Below are 21,225 nucleotides of genomic sequence, written 5' to 3' on the forward strand. Positions count from 1 at the left end.
CCCACTGGCCACTGTGTTACATGCCTGAAGCCAAGGCATTTAGAATAAAGCCTACAAGCTTTAATCTCATGGTCTCTTCTTTTTTTTTTTTTTGGTAGAATTTGATGTCATGGGCTTATTTTTTCAATATATGCTCTTAGAAATCTATACCTCGCAATGAACTTAAGGCGAAAAAAAAGAAAGAACATGTGATTTTCCTATCTTTATTATTGATTTGACTCTATATTTTAACAACTTTGACAATCCTATTCTTGAGGCCTCCAGCTTCCAGTCGCTACCTCCGCTGAAGGCTATAGGCAGCATCGAGTAGCACAGACGAGAACGAGACTTTCTTCATCAGTGACATCATCTGCCTTTTACCCTTGAGTCACCAAATACTCGTTTCTTGCCCTTCAATAGGAGCCTGAACTTTCCTTTCACCATATTCTGCCGTTTGTTTGAGATCTCCCTTGGGAAAAGTCATGAAACGATTGCAAAATATGTAATTTACAGAGTAAGACTCAGAGCAATTTGAATAAAAGAGAATAATATGGAGCATCCATCAACCAAGGGGAAAGAAAAGAATTATCAGTAATAAGAATACTATTACTAGATTCACCATTCGTTTAAAGAAACTAACTTATGAAATGGCTATCACAAATCTTAATCATCTCTTGCAAGACATCCCAGTAAAATTGGAACAGTATAATAATGATTGGTGTATCGATGAATAAGGGCAATAAACAAATCGGTGAAGAGCATTCTGTGTGTGAGAGAGAGGGAACCTTCTCGATCACTGTAATTGTACCATCGCTACTAGATGTCCTAGGCACCACTGGTAAAAGAATAGGAGATAGTGCTCGCCATGCACACACACTAGGGCAAGAAATGAGATACAGAAGACTGGGCATCCATGTAATTTGAATAAGAATTTAGCATCGGCAATAGGGATAGATCTTTCGGCATTCTAATAGCTTGATCAAACTCCAATGCTTCATATCTTTTCTAAATCTTGACCACCATTAATCATGACCACATCATTAATCATTAGCACCATCTCAACAAGCTGACAGAAAATAATAGCTCTGGAATCAAACAATTGTAACTACTTGTGCATCATTCTCGGAAACAGAGTGCAACAAGGCATCCAAAAGTAATATGATAACAAGCCGATTTATGCATCCATTGTATACATTTACAGGGCCTCACCTTGCTCTCGAGCCACAGAAGTCGAGAGGATGGCAAGACTACGATTCAAAAACGTCAGAGCTGATTCACAATCCATGATTATTTTTGCGACAGAAGAAGGCTCATCTGTTGTTGACACCGATCCAACAGCCATGGCTGCATAAGAATCTCGCAGACTTCGCAAATTTCCCAAAAACTGCCATCCACCATTCAGTCATTCAAAATGCAGGCTGTCAATCTCTAAGCAAGACTTAAATAGTTGCTATTATAGTAGATCATTTTCTTATCAATTATATAGGCCAGATGCAAAACAAAACATAGTCTTGCAAATTGCAACAGCTGCGCCAAATTTGAAATGTTGACCATGTTCAAATGCAGCATCTCCATACCAGCAGACCATATGATAGCTCTGCAGTTGTAAACACTTACTTTAAAGCCTAACTTTATAACATGAGAACTGTAGCCCGACAAAATCCGAGTTGCTAAACAAAGAATACTTGAGTTTGGAAATAGGTAAAAGTAGAAACATATGGTGAGGCAATATTATTTCCAAAATGATGGATGTTTATTAAAAGTTAAATGTTGGGCATATGACTTCTATTACATGTTACAGTCCAGGGAATTGGTTGAAGATAACAAGTTGCTATAAGCATGCATTTGTTCCCAAGAAAACAAACCTAAATACTCTCATCTCCAGTGCTCTTCTAGATCAGAAGTCATAATCTTCCTTTTCTTTGGCAACGACATTGATGCTCCTAGTGACTTAATAGCATCTTATTGATGCTCCTAGTGACTTGTACTATTTAATTTACCTGTTTGTTTCATATTTCAGTCTCTCGTTCCCTAAGCATATAGCTTTTGCAACTATTAAATAAAATATCAATTTATATAGAATATAAAGATGTTCCGAATAGGTGCAAAATCTGTTCATCTTTCGATGTATACTCATTTTGTGAGGGTATTTTCATTGATTACAGACTATGGATTTTGAGATTGCAATCAATCAGCAAATTAGCATATTATGAAATTATATATGGTTCAAACATGGAAGTAAAACAATTGGTTGATAGAAGGTGGATAATCTGAACTAACCTTTAAAAGTGTGTTATAAGCCTCCAGTAAGCGATTAGCAGCTGGCCCGAACCCATGCAACTGTGGAACCTCCATCATGTGTGTCCAAGGGCGAATTTCCTACAAAATGGGACATTTTCAACCAAAATCTTTCCAAAGCAACAAGATAATAGAATGATTTCAGGTTAATAAAATTTAAAGAAAAATATAACAATCTGAAGTATGTGTTCAAAGTGCGCCTCAGCAGAAGTCAGCCATTCCAAGAGTTCCTTACTGGAACTGTCACAAGTCGATAACACTAACAATATCTGGACTTCAAACTACTTCCGTACAATGGGAAGAGCATAATTACACAAACAACTAGTTATTTTAACAGCTGTCGCAACAATCATCATTATGGCAGTAACACAGGCCTTCTTATACAACAAATTAATCAACATAGGACTGCTTATACAAAAATGAAAGAAAAATTTTCAAACAAGAGCCTGAGATCACCTTTGTGTAAATCAAATTGAAGGACCTCACAGTTTCCAGAAAAGACTCCAAGTGTTCCCTCAACTTCAACTCTGTTTCCGCATACTCCTCATTAGGATTGTAATCGTACTGCACAAACGGTAGCAGGAAGAATTCCAGTATGGAGTCAAAAAAATGTCAAAAGATAGGCAGAAAAACCCAAACAACATATTTATATTTCCAGTAGAAAAGTACAACTTGCAGAAACTTGGTCGTGTCAACCAATCAGTTGCTACTACAAAGTTGTCATGTTTGATTCAAGATTGAAGCCCTGTACTGAGTTGTATATTTTTGTAGTCTTCATTTGTTTAAGAAGGTTATTTTTTGTTGCAATATTTGGACAACGTCTGGAGCAGGATTGTGCTTCTCTCTCTTTCTTCTTTTTTGGTAAATGAAAATATTTTAAAAGCCTTAAACATTAAAACCCCATTTGGATTACTTTTAAGGAAAAGCTAAAATTTGGAGCTTTTGGGCAAAAGCTTTACTTAACATATGTCCAAAAGCTGTTTTTTAAAAGCTTAACTAAGAGACCCGAATTTGAGTCCCTGCGACCAATTTTTTAAAAATTTAATTTAAAATACTTTTATTGTCATCATCATATAAATTTGTGTCATTTTTATTTCTATAGTCATGCAATTAAGGATTATGAGTTTCAACCTTGTAATATTCTTTAAAATATGATTTAAAATAATTATATTATTTATTATACTATTTAGATTAACATATAAAAAATAATGTTTAAATTAATAAATACTTTATAATATCAATTTTGATGTTATCATAATATAATATAATAATATTATATTATACAATAATAATATTTATTATGATCATGATTATTATATAATAGTAATTTAATAATATAATACCGTTATATTACTATAATACAATAATAATATCATGTTATTATATTGTAATATTATTATAATATAATATTTTAAAATATTATTGTATTTTCATAATAAATATAAAAATTTATTACTTATTATACAATTTATATTAAAATATCAAAATAAATAATTTATAAATCAAAAATACTTTATAATAATATTTTTTGATGGTACGAAAGTGCTGCAGCCATTTCTTGATCTTACAAGTACTTTCTTGATATTACAAATATTAAAGTTTCGCGGCATCTCAGAAATATAATTATCAAACGGCAAATAACTTTTTTTATTAAAAACTCTACCAGTGAAAGTTCTACTTTCCAAAGCTCTATAGAAAAAACTCTACTACCTGCAGCAATGCTAAACGGGGCCTAAGAGGGTTTAGGACTAAATATAAATCATGTTAACAAGCATGACAATCAAGTAATAATCCAGTAAGTAGTAAATGTGTAAGTTTTAATTTTAAAAGATGGTTGGAATCAGTTCCAGCTGAGCCTTGTCTGAAAATGATGCCAGTTTCAAAATCTGGCTGGTTTTATTAGACTTCATAAGGGTAATACTCATTCTTCAGCAAGCAAATGTTTCCAGGTATAATTTATGCGAACTGTAATTCAGTTATGTGCATCAAGTAAACCTTAGACGCCAACTCCTGGACCATCTGCTGCAAATTTGCCAATTTCTTTGTATGTTCGGCAAGCTTCAACTCCAGTTCAGATATATCTGGTCTGCAAGAAGAATATATTCTCTATGAATTGGAATAACTTTTTAACCATATAACTTCAGATCATAAACAGCATGTTCAAATGTCTTCACAGTATAAAAACAAAGTGGACTACAGTACAGCCACAGAAACTAGGGATGAAAATAACTATGTAACATGTGGAACATGTGGAGCTGGCAACACTTTTTAAATAAAGGCAGGCAAGAGTCACTATCATTTATTAATTTTTTTGCTAAATTTACAATATAAGAGCTTTCCAGGCACTTGGTGATAACTAGAAGGCAATATTTATAGTTTTGGATGACAGTCTTTTTAGTAAAACGCAGAGAGATGATGATGAATTGAAGGAATGAGAAAGAAACAAAGATGTGCACAACAGAAAGCACGGAGTTCCTCATATTAATGAAACAGGCATAACAATGAACACTGAGTAAAATGCACCTTAAAATAAATGCCATCCCGAACAAGCCATGGACCCACAGAAGTAAAGCATGATTCACTGTCTTTGAGCATGGGACCACAGGAATCTATAGAAATGTGGAGAAAACAAATACAAAGTCTAAAACAAGATAAAATCAGAAAACCAGACTTGGATAACATCCAAACATTCCTATCAGTTCTCCACTCTCCCCAAACTACAAATATTGACAATATCATAATTTTTATGGGGCTATTTGGTTATCTCTGAATTTTAGTAAAATAGATAATCATAAAACATGATTTTATATAAGTGTAATGGACAACAGGGTCAGACCTGGTTTTCATACAACTCGTTTTGAAGTATTGCGACCTGTCACTATTTTTCCCCTAAATGAGTCATATGAAAAACAAACTTGCACTTTTCATAAAACTCATTTATTCCAGTTTTTATATAAAACCATATTAATAGAACTTGACAACCAAACAGCCACCAAATAACTCACCCACTTCATTTAGCACCCCCCAACCAACCCATGTGCCAAATTATGGCGGATCTACAGCTGACACCCTGCACTTATTTAAGAAAGAAATCCTTATATGGCTGGCGTGCAATGCTGTAAGAAAACAACATCAAATATCACCAGGTGTTCAAATAATCTGAGCCTTTCATGAAAAGCTCAGGTTTGGCTCGGTAATAAACAAAACTAGTCAAGACCAAAGAAAAACTAGGGCTTGTTTAGTGTACAAGCCAAGCCTGAGCAATAGGGTGCATGTTCAGTGAGGCTTCCGAACAACGGAGGACAAATTAAAGCCAGTAACTTTCTTAGGTCACCCATCCCAACCACTCAAATCTTACACCCAAAACCCTCACCCTTGACCTCTTGCCTCACCGCAACTCTCATGATTTTCTAGCCTCAGTTGGTGGGAGCCCAAGACCTGGAAAACAGAAATCCATCACTTGCCTTGTCATGGGAGGTTGAGATGGCGAGATATGATAGGTAAGCCTGGTTACCTGAAGCCCACTGCAGAAGCCTTCTATATATTGCATATGCTAGAATCCATGCTCCCAAGGTACTGTCTTCCTCATCTCTCCCAAATCCCATTCTGCATTGCCCTTCATGAACCTATTTTGAGCCTGGCCCATAAACTCAAACGAGTCAAAGACAACCCAATCCTGAGGCTGTTAATTTCCGCAGAGCCTAGTTGAACGTATGTGCTAGATCTTTGCTCAAGCTTGAGCAAGCCCATTTCAAAGAAAGATGAACATTAATTATAGAATTAGTTAAATGTCTTCTTATTTAGAAAGCATTAAAATTTTATATTTTTTATATCTAGAAAGTCTCAGGTAAAGATATTAAAAACCTAAAAACTGTCGTTGAATTCCTGTACATACCAAATTCTTAACTAAATAATTGTACAAGATTTTCCTTTTCTGAATTTTAGTTTTGATGAAAGAAACTTAAAAGCTGTGTTGCATGAATTTGTGCAACATATGCTAGTTGATCATTGCAAAATGCATTTGATCCCGTGTCAGGCTTTCATAATGGGCAGAGAACACAAATTGCTTACAAGGGGTAAATCGACTGAATCTGGACATCTGCTGGAAAAAGTTTGCATTCTTCTGAGAAAACTTGAGCCTGCTTCTCAGCAATGGAATCTACCAACTGTACATCCTTTGCCAACTGCTCATCAACACTGCAGACAAACCAGATGTCTACAATAAACCGCAGATTGAAACAAAACAGATTGAGATTGCATCAGATATAAAGAATTTTACATGTAAACCAAGAAAACTCTTCTGACCTCCATTCTGGATTGTCAGCATAACAGCTTGCTTCCACAAGATCTACAATAAGACGAAGCATTTCCACACGTTCTTCATAATTGCCTCTTCCCTGTCATTAGCAAATATTAACATCTCTGAAGCTCATGAAGAAATCATCAATGAAAGCCAAATCATGTGAAGCATCCAATATTCATGGATTGACCTAACAGTCTGTTTATATCTGTATGGAGGTCACCTCATGTCAATTTTATTCTCTTAGGTCAAAAAGTTAGACGTGTGGCACACCTTAACACTGTCACCTGTGTCAAGAGTCAGAGTTGTGGGAAAAGATTTCCAGAGAATCAAAACTACTCTAGTAATGAGTGATGAATCAAGAGAACAATCCTTTTTCACTCAGAAATTCAGTGACATCAGCTCTTTGAACGTTTCAAGGAAATTCTACAGGAAAAGAATTAAGTCATCAAAATTAGCTAATTGCAAATGAACATTATATCGACATTCAAAAACACTCATTATGAGTAGACGTTGGCAACTAACCATTACAAGAATTTTGAATCAGAAAATATGGAAGAATAGGAAACGCCCTGGTCTTTTTCCCCCTGGAGCATTCCTTTTCTACATAATGAGTGAATTTATGTCTGGCTTGGAAAATTGAACTCGAAAAATATGTTAACAACACATGCAACATTTAAGCAATTCTTCAGTCTAAGGTCACTATGATAGTGTTGGTAAGTGCTCATCAAGGTGAAGGTAGATTTATCTTGTGAGTTGCTTTCTCTCATGAAATGAAGAGGTGACACTCATAATCAAGGAACGACAGCATAGAATCAACATCAAGAGGAGTAATTGCAATCAACCATAACCACGCATCTCTGAAGTAGTCTCACCAATTCCAATGGCTTTCATAAATTATGCAACATGTCTCATCTCAGGATCATGTCCATAAACTAATCATGAGATAGAACTATGACAGAATAGTTATAACCATTTCTTCATCCAATAAACATACTATCTAAATTATACTAACCATTACGCAAATGAGACTTCACTATTCGGACATCAACTATTTCATGATTTAAAGTGAGAATTAAATATAAATTACTCTTAAATTTCTTTCATAAACATAGGCAAGCAAATGGCTAACACATCTCTATGAGAAGGAAAAGAAAAATTCCTACAAGAATCTGAACTCTGAGATATTGTAACATGCTTATTCAGAAATGTCTATTTAATCAAAATGGGGAGAGTGGTTATTAGTTTATATTTGATAAAAATTTGATCACTCCATACATAAAACCAAATGCATTTCTAATAACATAGCAACTTCTATGATGGTGATTACCATCTAATTATGTTAAAGGGAATGCTTTTGTCGGAAGCAATTATGATGCAACATTTACCAGCCTGGTGGCATGGCAGCAGTAATAGTGTTGAGGTGGCAGCAATGTTGGTGGTCCTGGTAGGTGGATAGTGGTGCTGGTGGTGGAAGAGGCATCAGAGTTCGTGACGATGATATGGTGGTTAGGTGGGGGAGGAGGAGGAAAAGGTGATGGAGGTAGTGGTAAAAAGGTGATGAAGGTAGAGCTGATAATGGGCTGGTTGTGGTGGGCATGGCCTTCATGGTGCTAGGCAGGTGATTAAGACCTATGTCAAACATACCTCTAACACCTAGGTATTTTTGGTGTATTGGTTATTGTCATAACAGATGTGGAGAGATGGATTGGGTTTTGGGCAGGAGAGAGTGTTCAGGCAAGGCAGATTAGGGGGCTGGCCTAGGATATGAAAAGTAGGGGGTAAGGGTTGAGCTGGATGGGAGACATAGTGGTCGGGATCAGATTTTCTTTTTTTTCTTTTAAGGGCAGGGGAGGACAAAGCCCACTCAATATTACTAGAAAAATAAAGTTATAGGAAGGATAAGAGGTGGAGAAGGAGACAGAGCAATTACAAAGTTAAAGGCAAAACAGGAGAGACGAGATACCAAAAGAAAGAGAAATCTGTAAAATGCTTAGAGCTATTGAGCAGAGCCTATTCATTGAGCAGATAAAGGCCAGCATTGACAATAGATTAGGCAAGTTGGATTTATGAAGGACAAGATTTACGATGGAAGATCTTGTTATGGAGCTTCCTCCTTCAACTCCAACAAAGAGCTAGAACCAACTGATCCCAAGCAAGTCAAAGGCGCTTCTTGATTCTTTTAGATATCCAAATAGTCCACATGGATGGAAGTGAAGGTGGATAATTTCTGAATTTTATCACTCACTTTAGTTTAAGCATATGCCCCAAGAAGAAGGGGAAGGTAGGAAAATATGGTTAATAAATTCAACAGCTTGATTGCAGAAGGATGGGAAGGAGATGTGAAGTGAGCAATCAGGGAGTGTAAATGAGAGTAAGAGAGAGCTCAACAACTTATGAAAGAAATTCTAGATGTTAAAGCAAACATTAAAAATCTCAAACATTGGCCCTTAAGTATATCCTTACCAAGCATAAAAACAACTACATAAATTCTAATGGTGAAGCTTCAAAATACTCTGGTTTCGCCAATACTCCAGTATTTTGAGTATTCTCCCCATCAAGGTAATATGGATCCTCATTCTATATATATATATATATATATATATATATCTTGAAGCAAACACAATCATAGGTAATCCAGCTCCACATTGATACACATCTAAACTGTGCCTTCATGAAAATATTAATTTTCTTGTTATTAAATTTCCTACCAAACCCACTTACTAGATGATGTTTCATAGTCTTTATCCTCTTGTTTAAATATTAATGAAGGTCCCAAGCTAACTATGTATCGCCATAATGCGAAAGGGACAAAAGAAAAACCATCAAAAGTTGCATTCAACTTACCAGATGAGACCAAGGGGATATTCATGCTTTCTATTCTTCATAAGCAAGAGAAAGCACCCTTTCTGTTCCTTGAATTCTTGGGAGGTTTGTGGGTGGTGTGAGGACTTTTTTTTAGCAGAAGGTTACAAAAGGATATTTTGAATTGTATTACAAAAAGGCCTTGATTTTATAGGTTATCAGATGATTAGCAATCTTTTTCCAGCTGTAGAACATCCTTTTCTGATAACACAAAACATAAAAGGACTTCACAAGGAAGCAACCTTTTGCTGCCCATCACCAAAATTTAGTATTTCTTTGTTCCCTTCCTCAATCAATCAAAGTCATCACAGGATGACCGCTTGTTTGCTAATATAAACTTCCTCGTCAAGCAGAACTCCATTGAAAATAATACGCTCTACACTTCATTAATAACTCCTCATAATAATCTTTCACTATCCAAGCTCTAGGTTTGACATGATAGAGAGCAAATTGAATCCAGAAAACCAACCTAATTATCAAAGGTCCACATATCCCTCCTTGTTGTGAACCCAACCCAATAACCCTTTTTCACAATCCAGTCTCCTCTTTGCATGTGCATCTGACTGAAGATTAATGTTCTCCATGTCACTTAAAGGACCTGCTAACAATCATACCATGTTTATTATAGTTCAGTCCCTTGCAATTGATATAACATGTTAATTGACCACTAGCATCCAGCAGAAATAAGAAGAATAATCTTACAGTTAGTAACAAGCTTGAAAACTCATTCTATGGACCACTAATGTCAAATTCAATATTTACTTCACAATTTCTGCACAACAGCACCACATTGTGTAAAGGACGAGTATTAGAGGGAAACAAGAGATTTGATTTCCTACTATATCTATTCAATGTTGCCTCAAAAACAAAAGCAACACTGCATTCTAGAATTTGAATTTAATTATGATTATTTTATGTAGACAGCAACATGGTTAAAGCAATTACATTCTACGTAGTTTATAAAGATTATTCATTTATGAATCAATAGACTCGGTGTAACAAGAAAACTAGTGAAGTGTTAATGTGCTGAAAGTCATAAATCAATTGACTTGTTGTAGTATTCGATTTTCAAATCAATTGACTTTCCTGTAGTTTTTGCAATACAACAGTAATATAATTGAAAAACTATTTATACTATATGTGTACTCTTCTGTAGTTTACTTATGATGGTTTTAGGAACATTAAAAGTTCAGTTAGAAGTGTATTCAAGTGATAGTGTTGCAAGAAGATTTACATGTGATACGTCAATGTTTATGAAAATTCAAAAATTATATGGAAAAGGAAACTAACAAGAGTACATCTCAACCCTCACGTGGCAATAATAACTGAGAAAGATCTTATTTTCCTAATAAATCATTTAACTCACTTGGATTGCTTCTGTATCAACTGACGATGTAATACCCAAGAAGCTTGCTATCTCAGCCAAGTCTGTGAACATCGAAGTATTTGGTTATTCACAACAATATCCTGAAAGAGAAAATAGGATGATAGAAAAATATAGAACATGTATGCATATTGATTGTTGAAGACTTGGGGAAAGCATGTTTTTCACCAGCATATATATGTATGACGATTTGCCTCACTCAGCCTACTCTAAAATTTCCCACTCCTTTCACATCATAACCCCTCCCTAACTGAGTCGATTATCTCAAAATTAATGTGCTACCATAAGCTCTACCTTAGAGTTCTTCCATGAAGATATCTCCACCAATCCCCTTTTCTTACTTAGTCATGCCCTAACTCTCAAACAATAATAAGAAGAGGTGGGTTAAATTCTGCAAATTTTTGCCAAAATGCATATAGGGTGTGCAGAAATGCATGCAGGATCTGTTGAATGAACCAGCGGAACCAGCAAACCTCTAAAGATGGCCTTGCCCTTCAAACAAATTGCCAAAATTGCCAACATTCTCATGATTTTTTTGAGGGTGTTTTTGCCCATTAAACCACAATATTTTTAACTTATCAAATAAATCCAAGATCCCAAATTTTGTAATCATAGACATACCTGGTCCGAACCCAATAGAGTCAATGATATGCTCAACTAAACTTATGGCCGTGTACTGGCCTACCTAACTCCAGCTTCACTTGAAGAGACATACTAGGCTAGGCACAAGTTCACTCACATTATAATACAAAGTATTAACACTCTCCATAGATTTCCTCTCTCCAGGGAAAAACTTAATAATCATAAAATGGGTTGCAATGTATGATTTTAATAACAAAAAAATCATAGGGTTTACAAAATTTTTCTTGGATGGCAAAAGAAATGGCATTCCATGGCCTATGATAAGGAACAGACGTTCTCAGTGGTGATAGCAAAATCAGCTCAAAAGTAACAGAGAAATTGTGAATAGCAGGAATTTACCAGCTTGTATTGAAAAAAGAAAAAGCGACTTACGTTGGATTCGAGTATTCTCCTCATCACGATCCATGCTATCCCCTTGCCAATTCTGTTGAGTGAAGGGTGATCTGTCACCTAGGAGCCTGCAACGAGCCAAAGCGTTACCATCACGGTGTTCAAGTTGCTAGGCTTTGTACTTGGCATCCAATATCGCAATTTCAGTAATGTTGGGATAAAAGAAAAAAGAAAAAAATATATATTTTAATGCCATAAAAATGACAAACAAAAATCCTATGAAGTGACTGAAAATTAGATCAAAATCCTAGAAATGGCTCGGAGAAAGATGTAAAGAATAGAACAAAGTTCGAATTGGCAAACATTTCAAGAACAATGGCCGCAGAAAACTAGGGTTCCAGACGAACCCAATTGGGACTGGATCGGAAATGGGTCGAAGTAAAGGATCGCGAAGTACACGCAAAAACGAATTTTGAGATAATTTTCCATAGTCGAGGAAGACGCACTACAAAACGGCGCGAAATCAGATCGAATTCCCTAAAAATTTAAACTTTTGTCCTCTATTGCTCGGAAAGACTGGGTTACCGAGCAGATCGACGTAAAATTGGGACAGCATTTCAAGTAAAAGGGCCATAGAAACATCCGCAAGCTAGGGTTTTGAGGAGCCCAAGTCGGGTCAGAAGAAAGGAATGGAGTGAAAGAGAAGGGAACATTCGAAAGGAGGCCGCCGGGGGTACCGGAAGAAGAGCCATTCGAGGAGGGCGTATCTCTCGACGCCGGCGAAGAGGAGAGATTGGGCGGGGGCGTTGGCGCGGGGGTAGTTGAGGACTGCCAGCTTCCTCTGGATCTCCTCCATTTGCTTCGACGCCATCTCGGAGATTACAATAACAACGACGACGTCTTCCGCTGCCGCTGCTCCGCAGTTGGAGGCGTCGCAGATCGTAAGCAGAAGAAGCCACTATATCGTCCGTGGCCGTTGAAGCCGTCCTTCATTAGTTTTTCTATTTTTCCTGGTCGCCGGACCTCCTGAGGCGAATGGACCTAATTTTTGAAACCTATGTGGCCGGGTCACACTGTGAGGCCTAAGTTGCAACTTCGTAAGTTTTTACACGTCATCCCTGGATCCAGCTTGTCGGACGGTTCTGATCATGCCTATGGATTTTCGTGACGAGGTTCAGCCCCTGCTGGTTGCTATTAGGTTGTATGTACTGGATGCGGATCGTATTCTGCTCGGGAAAAATTCGACCATGGAGATAGAGTGGATCTGGGTCGGAACTCGATGCAGGTTCTAGCCCACTGTTACATAATGTTCGCAGACTTTTAGACGATGATGGTCTATTATGGGCCACATATATACACAGAAAAATGAACAGCACGGCTGACTAGGTGACCTCATTCGCGGCCCACCACTATAAAAGCTTCATTTGGGGTGGCTACGCGTCGGTGCCTCATCCTCTGTATTATCTTTTATGTTTCTGATTTCTGATCCAAATTATTGGAAAATTTCGCTGGTAAGCTAGCTTAATTGTAGTGAGGTATTATAAACCATTTGGGACAAACCCTTGATAATCTATACTTAATAAGTTGGTGTGATCATATTGGACCACCTCCTAATCCGTCAACCGTAAGTTACAGAAAGAAGGAAACCTCTTGGGTGCTAGGCCATGCTTGGTTAATCTGATGCTTTCATGAAATCATAATAATAAGAAAATATTTTGAGTGCATATTCATGCATGGCTAATCTTGTCGACAAATGGACAGAAATTGAAACTTTAAAGTATCAAGTTACTTGGTTGTTGACTTTATTTACATAATCTATTAGAGTATAAAGAGAAAGAAAGTTAATAGTCAAACCCTCTCCAGTGCTCCTTGCTAACCAAATCTACTTCATCTCCCTCCACCTCCTAAGTTCATCCATCACTCATCACCAACCAAATTTGCTCCATCTCGCGCCACCTCTTCAGTTTCCTCCACCATTCACAACCAAGGACTTTCATCCCAAGAAATCAGTAACATCTAACCTAATCTAGCTTTCAATAGAATATGTAAAAGGTTTATTGCCCTTCTCTTTCACCATATATGTGACACATGCACAGGTCATTATTGATGTTGGAGGATCAACAATTTTGGAGTATATGTTGATGATGATGGATAGTGTGAGTATTGTGGACTCACTTCCTCCTCTGTTTTTTTCCCTAATTAGAAGTGGAGGTGCCTGATACCTGATGATGACAAGTGCAAAAAAGTGAATTGGTGGTATTGATGTGACTTCAGGCCATTGTGAAAAGAAAAAGAAAAACTTCCTGGCACCACTTCACTTTCCACTCTTTGCAAGAGACCCACTTTGTCATCGATGTGACTTCTCTATACTTCACTAATCCTAACTACTATGAGAATTAGTACTTGGAGAATGGAGTGGTGCTATGAAGCATCATTTTCATGAAAAACTCCACTCCATGAAGCAAATTTTGTTGCTAGTTATGGTAGATGGGAAACTAGTTGCGACAGAGGCTAGGGAGGGGTCTAGTACCATGGTGTTGCTCATTAAGGAGGAGGCTTTGGCCACTGCAATGGCCCTTATGGGTGAGCGGCAAAGAGAAACAGGAGGATTAATGGTGATGGTTGGGGAGGAGAGTCTAGTCACTATAGGAGAGCTTGTTGTGGAGGGTAGATTGAAGAGATTAGGAAAAATTTGAGAGATGAGGGGTAATGTGAGAATATGAGGGTTTTTAAGATTTAGGTTAGCTTTTATGATAAGGTTGGGTTAGGTTAGGTTAGGTTTTCGCAAAAAAAATAAAAATAAATAAAGACAACAAATGTGAATTACTTTAAAGGAAATCATTTCTTAATAAAATATTTTTTTCTTTTTTCTTTTGGATTACTACAAAATTTCAAATTCAAATGCAATTTTCATATTAAATGTCTTATGATTTTCAATATCAAATTTAAATTATTTTACAATCATTTTAATTTAGATGGGAGAGTTTGGATTGCTCACTTTCCATTTATTTCATAATAAATCAGATGATGAAACTCTTAGTTTACATAGCATGGAGAATTTTTTATAATTTTTTAATATTATTTTTAATGTTGGAGGGGTAAGAGCTTTCTCTCTCCAATTCATTTAATTGATAAAGAGATGAGATTATAAAGCTAGTAAAGTCTTCGATGGTACATCAAATGTTTTAAAACTTTTGTTAAGGAAAAGAAATCCAAAACCATAAAAATGTCTGAACGGAACACGAGTACCGTAAAGCTACTATCCGGTGAGCAGATCCCAGAAGCATAGCGGTGCATCAAAGTCTGGAGATGCTCAAACGAAGCCCCAGAGAGCGAGCGAGAAGCGAGAGCCATGGCGAGGGGCAGCAGCGCCGACTCCGCGGTCTTCTTCGTGGCGACGCTAGTCCTGTGGGCCGTCTCGGTGGTGTTCGAGATGGCCTTCAACGGCCGCACGGAGCTCATGGCCGTCGTCGGTGGCTTCTGGTTCTTCCAGGCGGCCAACTGGATCATCCGCCTCTCCCTCTCCCGGGACCCCCTCTTCGTCAACACCGCCGTCTCCTTGCTCCACTCCACTATCACTTCCGGCTCCGGTAACAACTAAGAACTAAGTGCCATCTTTTCGCTTCACCACCGCCCAATTGCTCCATCTTTTACTGACTAGATTTATTTGGGTTTTCGTAGGTGTTTGATTATTGGATGGATGGGATTTTGGTTTCATCGTTTGTGCATTTTGGGTTTCCTTTGATTGGTTCCCTGTGAGATTATTTTTGATATTACTCGGTTAGTGGAAGGAGAGATTTTTATCAAATAGGTTATGCGAAAGCTTGTGAAAGAATAGGATTTTTATGGTGCGGCTTTTTAAAAAGAGGGACTTTATCAAACGGGTTTAGTGAAAAATTAAGGGCCTGATTGGTATCATTTTTGTTTCGTTTTTTTATTTGTCTATGAATAAGTGAAATAACTCACGAAGATTGATGTTGAAGATAGCATTTGCACAAAACTTCTGCTGTTCATGGTTCTATTTGCACTTTTTTTTTTTCTGAAAGCGACAAACTCTTTGCTACAATAAGCTGTAAAGATTTTACAAACAATTCAGAAAAACGGAATGGTTCCACACCACAAGTTACTCATTCTAGTTCATCATTATTCTTCGTTGGTTTTTGAAAACAAGCAATACCAAACGGAAAAGAACAGAAGCAATACCAAACGGGCCCTTCAAAACATTACCAAAAACAAGCCCTTGAACATAAGATGTTGCAGTTGAAATTCGACTGTTCAGGCTAAAACGTTCTGTTGCTTCTTAAGAGACAGTCTTTTGGTATTTCTCGATTAAATTTTACACTCAAAGATTTTCATCTAGTTGCCTTTATGATTCCTCTTGGGACCTTGCTTAGGATCAATTAGTCATTAGAGAGTCTTAATTTTATGTTTCTTAGTGGTACTGTAATGTTGGTTCAGTTTTATTAACATTTTCTTAAGTTTTTAGAGTCAGGAATATTTTTTGTATTTTCCAGATCTGGATATGGGCTGTCATATGGTTCCTGGGTCGTATGTTAGGTTTATTTATGTTTTGGAGCTTTATTTATAGTCTGTAGTTGGGTTTCATTAGTCAAAATTATAGATTTGTTATGTGGAATCCAGGTTTTAGTTAGAATAGAAGGAGTAGAACTCTATAAGTAGGGCTGTATTCCCTCATTATTGAAAGCAGTCAAAATTTTAGAGATTTTTTTCTTAGCAATTATGCTTTCTGTTAGAGTTGTGAGATGCAATTCTAACCCAAGGTGTGATGCCTATAGGATTCTAGGTGTGATGCCCGGAAAATATCTCCTTTTTTTCTTCTATTTCTTTAATTACAACCTCCTACAAAACCTTAAATTCGGATCTGATTTCATCCCCACTAAACCCTAGCAACCACAAGCAACAATACACAGTCACCCATCCATCAATTAGCCTGCAAATTTACAAAACAAATAATTTTTTTATTTCGTTTTTTATACTTCCAGCTCATATATAACCCCCAAATCTTCATCTTTTTGCCTCTATTTTGCGCTCAAATCACTCCCCATCCATATACTGGCACAAACCCTAGCTTCTTACACAATTTCCCTACCCTTTTAGCCCAAAACAACCCATTAAGCATCCTTGAATTTTCTCTAATCAAGGCTGTCCTACATCATTGAGTCGTCAGTTTTCTTGAACTCTTGAGTGTCAAAAGTTTATCCTCTCTAATCACTTTAATGACCATTTACCAATTGCCAACAAAAAGTAGAGAAACAACAAAACTATGAGAGTAAAGGATAAATGTGCATTTTAGACTTCTGTTACATTGGTGAAGTATATCTCTGGGAGGAGGCCTTTCCTAATTTAGGTTGATGGAAATAAGAGGTGAAGACCAAGAAGGTTCTGATGAAGCAACTCAAATCATTTCAACATGACCACTTTCAAATGAGGTGGCCTTAGATGAAAAGTTAGGTGATGTCCATGTAACATTGCATGTATGATAGATAAAATACTTCTAAAAGATTGTGTCATACAGATTTTCCATTATGTTATCCATAGTTATGTTATCAACTTTTGGTGATAGTTTACTCCTTTCGTTATTACTAAAGATCCACATCCTGATTGCTAATGTTTATAGACACTGTCTGAAAGTTTAACACATACCATCAGGACGATATGGTCCTAAGAGAGACATGTGATGAAACAAATGAAATCTCCAATATACATTAACTTTTAGAGAAAGCATGTGTTAAAATGGAGGAGATAAATAGAAGGTCCTTGCTTTATAATTGTTCTGGATATGTAGTTTGTTGCAGTTCATGTTAGTCTATGTTACTGTATTGGCTGTGATAATAAGCAAGATTTGGTTCCCCTGACACACATGCTAAGTTTCTGAAGTAAGCATATTTGATAAAATTAACTGCCACAGTAACTACTGATTTAAAGTGTTACATCATAATTTGTAATGACATGTAAATTCTCCTTGAACTTGTGCTCCAATTAAAATTTTATCATGATAGTATAAAGCTTTGTCCATCTCGCTTCTTACTGAAATTGTTTTGTGATATGCAGTTCTTTTTATCGTGGTTAATCAGTGGATCACAAAAGGTCTCAGCAACATATTTGATCATGCACAGTTATTTGGCGGGACATGGCTAGGTGCATACTCAGCATTGTGCTTTTCTTGTGGTTACTTTGCATATGACCAATTGGATATGCTTCGCTATCGGCTATATAGTGGCTGGATTCCCTCTATCCTTGTGCACCATCTGGTATTGCTGGTTTGCTTTACGTTGGCTCTGTACCGGAATGTCACCATCAACTATCTTATACTCACCCTTGTTTGTGAGGTATCTTAGAGCTTTCTTCTTCTCCATGCCCTAATTGTTTTTGCATGAATTTTCAAAGCAATGAACTAATTGACTAATTTCCTGCCTCAGCATTTTTTTTTTGTTGAAAGATATGCCTTGATATTTTTTACCTCTTGAAAAGAGGAGGATGTGTATAGAAAACAGTAGAAATTTTCATTCATGACTATCATTTTCACACATGGAGAAGGAGAATTAGACTCTTCTTGGTAATCAAATCAATAAAGCTAGAATCTTAGTTTTGAATTTTGGGTAATGGTAGCACTGAAAGTTTTTCTGAGATATTATCATGACAGTCCAGAACTCTCAACAGTGACAATCCTTGATTTCTTATCATGGTCCATGTACCCACATAGAAACATGTTATATGGCGACAATTCTGATCAAAAGTGCTGGCAATATGCCTTATTCATGAAAAACATATCATTCCTTTTCTTTTTCCCTGAAGCGGAATTTTTTTTTTTTTTATTGTTGTTTTTGATGTTCAATTGCTTGTTATAAACAGGAACAGTAGGCAAAGCAGTCAAGAGTTGTGTAAAAGGCAAATTTGGGTTTTCATCATAATTTCTTGAATCCATGTTCTGTGCCTCAATATTGTTCTTAATGTGAATATTTTGGTTTGGATGCATGCCTTTTAATTTTGATGATTATGCTCAGTAATTGTTAAAGGAGGGACAAACGGTGCCTAGATTTCTGGGTTACTAACCCACCCATGGTTGGGAATTGGTGTTTAGACTAGTCATATGTTGATGCATGTGTTGATTTCTGCTGCCAAAAAGTCATGGCATACATATAATCTGATTCTTAATGCTTTGCAGCTCCATTCCATTTTTCTGCATGTGAGAAAAATACGACGGATGGCTGGGTTTCGTGATGTCAGGAGCAGAATTGTGAGGGTTGAGTGGATGCTTAACTGGGCTATGTTCTTCACTGCAAGGCTTGTAGGCCACCTCCTCATCACATACAAGCTTGTCATAGATGCACCCAAGTTTGGAAGAGGGATTGAGCTCCCACTGGCTCTTTTTGGCATGTTTGGGATGAATTTGTTGAATTTCTTTCTAGGATTTGATCTCTTCAGAGCATATAAGCGAGAGAGAAATCAGCAAAGGCATCGGGACTGAAGGTTTTATTCTTATGATTATGTTTGTCTGGGAGCATCCAGCCAGACAGTTTACATGTTGATTGAACCTGTGCTGATAGACTTACATCTTAGATCTCCTTGCAATACATGTACACAAGCCCTGCCTGGTGGGCCTACGGAGATGTTAGTCCCCCTTCTACAGTTCATTCTTTGATTGGGTCTTGTTATACGTACCCAACAAATTCTTCCCTGTTTGTACATTAAGCCTGTGATTGAAGAAAAATATTTGTTGTTATTGCTGCTGCTGCTGCTGCTGTTATTGATATTATACAGAAACTTGATGGTGTTTCCAAGCATTTTATCAATAGAAGGGACCATTTGCACAAAAAGGAAATCTTATATAGCTCTTTCTATCCAGCAGGTCAAATATTTGTGCATCCGGCTTCAATTGGGATGCGAATTTGCTTCAATATCCTTGGAACTTGGTAGGCCATAAATTTATTCCTGATTTTTTTGAAACTTTGCTGTGCTATTCTTATAATTATATGTTTGTGCGAAACCATACAGCCATTTGTTGATTGAGCGTGTGCTGAAAGGCTTACATCTTAGATCTCCCTGCAATACATGTACGCAAACCTGGCTGGTGGCCATACAGAGATGTAGAACCCCTGCTACAATTAATTCATTCTTTGGTTCGGTTTTGTCATACGTAAACAATAAATTTCTTCCTATTTTGTACATTAAGCCTGTGATTGAAGAAAAAATATTTATTGTTACTACTGCTGTTGCTGCTTCTGTTATTGATGTTCTACAGAAATTGGGTGGGATTACCAAGCATTTTATCAATTGAAAGAACTATTTGCACAAAAAGAGAATATGATACAGCTCTTTCTATCCAGCAGGTTGAATATCTGTGTATCCGGCTTCAATTAGCAAGCCAATATGCTTCAGTATCCCTGGAACTTCGCTATAAATTTCTTCCAGAATTTGTGGAAACTCTGATACTAGGCTTGTGATTGGAAAAAAATATTTGTTTTTCTTGCTGCTGCTGTTGATGTCCTGCAGAAATTTGAATGTTGATTTCGGAAATAATGGTTTCTAAATGAAAGGTCTTTAAGAAGCAAAATTTACTCGACATTATTGATAATCTTGCATAAAAGTATTTGTTTAGTCAAATCCGGGTGGGGAAAATTTGTGTAAGGTGTTTAACTCTGCACTGTTTCAGATTTCCTTAAAAACATTATGAATTGTCCGAAGAATACCAAATGTTTCTACAAGAAAAATAAAAAAAAAGGTCCCACCGGGATTCGAACCCAGGTCGCCAGATTCAAAGTCTGGAGTGCTAACCACTACACCATGGAACCGCATATACAAAAACAAATCGAAAACGTTGTTTATGGGAAATATATCGCATACATTGTCCATCAAGTCTCACGTAGCTGAAGCCTGGGTCCTAATTTCTCCCTATAGTATTCCCCTCTGAAATCCTACTTCCCCACTTGATTGATTCATTCCCATAGGAGATTATTGAAGATTAGTCACTTCGAGTTGAGAGTGAAACCCTCGTCTTCTCTCGACGGTTGACACACTCGCGGTGGTGGAGATCGCCGCGGCGGCAGAGGCCTTTGGAGGCCATCTAAAAGTATAATCGATAGAAGAGAAATTACAATGCTGTTGTTTTTTTATCTACGGTTATTGAGTTGACTCGGATGGATCGAGTTGGTTAATAGTGCAGGTCAGTGCGTCACCTCGTATTTTTGATAATCTGGGTTTACATTTGACTAGACCTATATAAGCTTATAGGTCCCATGTCGAGCGGCTCAACCCATTCAACACAATCAGGTCTTAAAATATTGCTCCCCGCCTTCCATCAACCATATAGTTCTCTATAACAACACAAGTTTTATTGAAGCTTAATTAATCTTACAGTTCCTTCTAGGTTTAATCACAAAAAGAATTCTAAACTATTAGAAAAATT

At 36.9% G+C, this 21,225-nt stretch overlaps 2 protein-coding genes and 1 non-coding gene across 5 annotated transcripts; 1 reads left to right on the forward strand and 2 right to left on the reverse strand.

Moving 5' to 3' along the window:
- Nucleotides 1–218: 218 nt before the first annotated feature.
- Nucleotides 219–12,875, reverse strand: LOC103702677 (AUGMIN subunit 7). Of its 3 annotated transcripts, none has more exons than XM_039132839.1 (10): nucleotides 12,536–12,755; nucleotides 11,841–11,926; nucleotides 10,809–10,870; nucleotides 6,583–6,674; nucleotides 6,349–6,474; nucleotides 4,273–4,363; nucleotides 2,734–2,841; nucleotides 2,260–2,358; nucleotides 1,189–1,363; nucleotides 219–448 (listed from the first exon to the last, which is right to left on the reverse strand). In XM_039132839.1, the coding sequence occupies exons 1-10, from the start codon at nucleotides 12,667–12,669 to the stop codon at nucleotides 417–419; spliced, it is 1,005 nt and encodes a 334-aa protein (XP_038988767.1). In that variant the 5' UTR covers nucleotides 12,670–12,755; the 3' UTR covers nucleotides 219–416. The 3 variants fall into 3 exon arrangements, with proteins under 3 accessions (XP_038988767.1, XP_008783429.2, XP_008783428.2); XM_008785207.4 differs by lacking the exon at nucleotides 219–448 and adding an exon at nucleotides 869–1,045 and having other exon boundaries at nucleotides 12,536–12,875; XM_008785206.3 differs by lacking the exon at nucleotides 219–448 and having other exon boundaries at nucleotides 1,051–1,363; nucleotides 12,536–12,875.
- Nucleotides 12,876–15,097: 2,222 nt separating this feature from the next.
- LOC103702678 (TLC domain-containing protein 2) lies at nucleotides 15,098–19,627 on the forward strand. The gene is made up of 3 exons (XM_008785210.4): nucleotides 15,098–15,388; nucleotides 17,871–18,148; nucleotides 18,985–19,627. Exons 1-3 carry the CDS (start codon nucleotides 15,151–15,153, stop codon nucleotides 19,285–19,287), a joined length of 819 nt encoding a protein of 272 aa, XP_008783432.1. The 5' UTR covers nucleotides 15,098–15,150; the 3' UTR covers nucleotides 19,288–19,627.
- Nucleotides 19,628–20,539: 912 nt separating this feature from the next.
- On the reverse strand, nucleotides 20,540–20,611 carry TRNAQ-UUG. Its single transcript has one exon. It is a non-coding gene; the product is annotated as a tRNA-Gln (tRNA).
- Nucleotides 20,612–21,225: the final 614 nt, after the last annotated feature.

The sequence above is a fragment of the Phoenix dactylifera genome, chromosome 1 (assembly GCF_009389715.1).
Source record: "Phoenix dactylifera cultivar Barhee BC4 chromosome 1, palm_55x_up_171113_PBpolish2nd_filt_p, whole genome shotgun sequence".
Classification (NCBI taxonomy): Eukaryota; Viridiplantae; Streptophyta; class Magnoliopsida; order Arecales; family Arecaceae; genus Phoenix; species Phoenix dactylifera.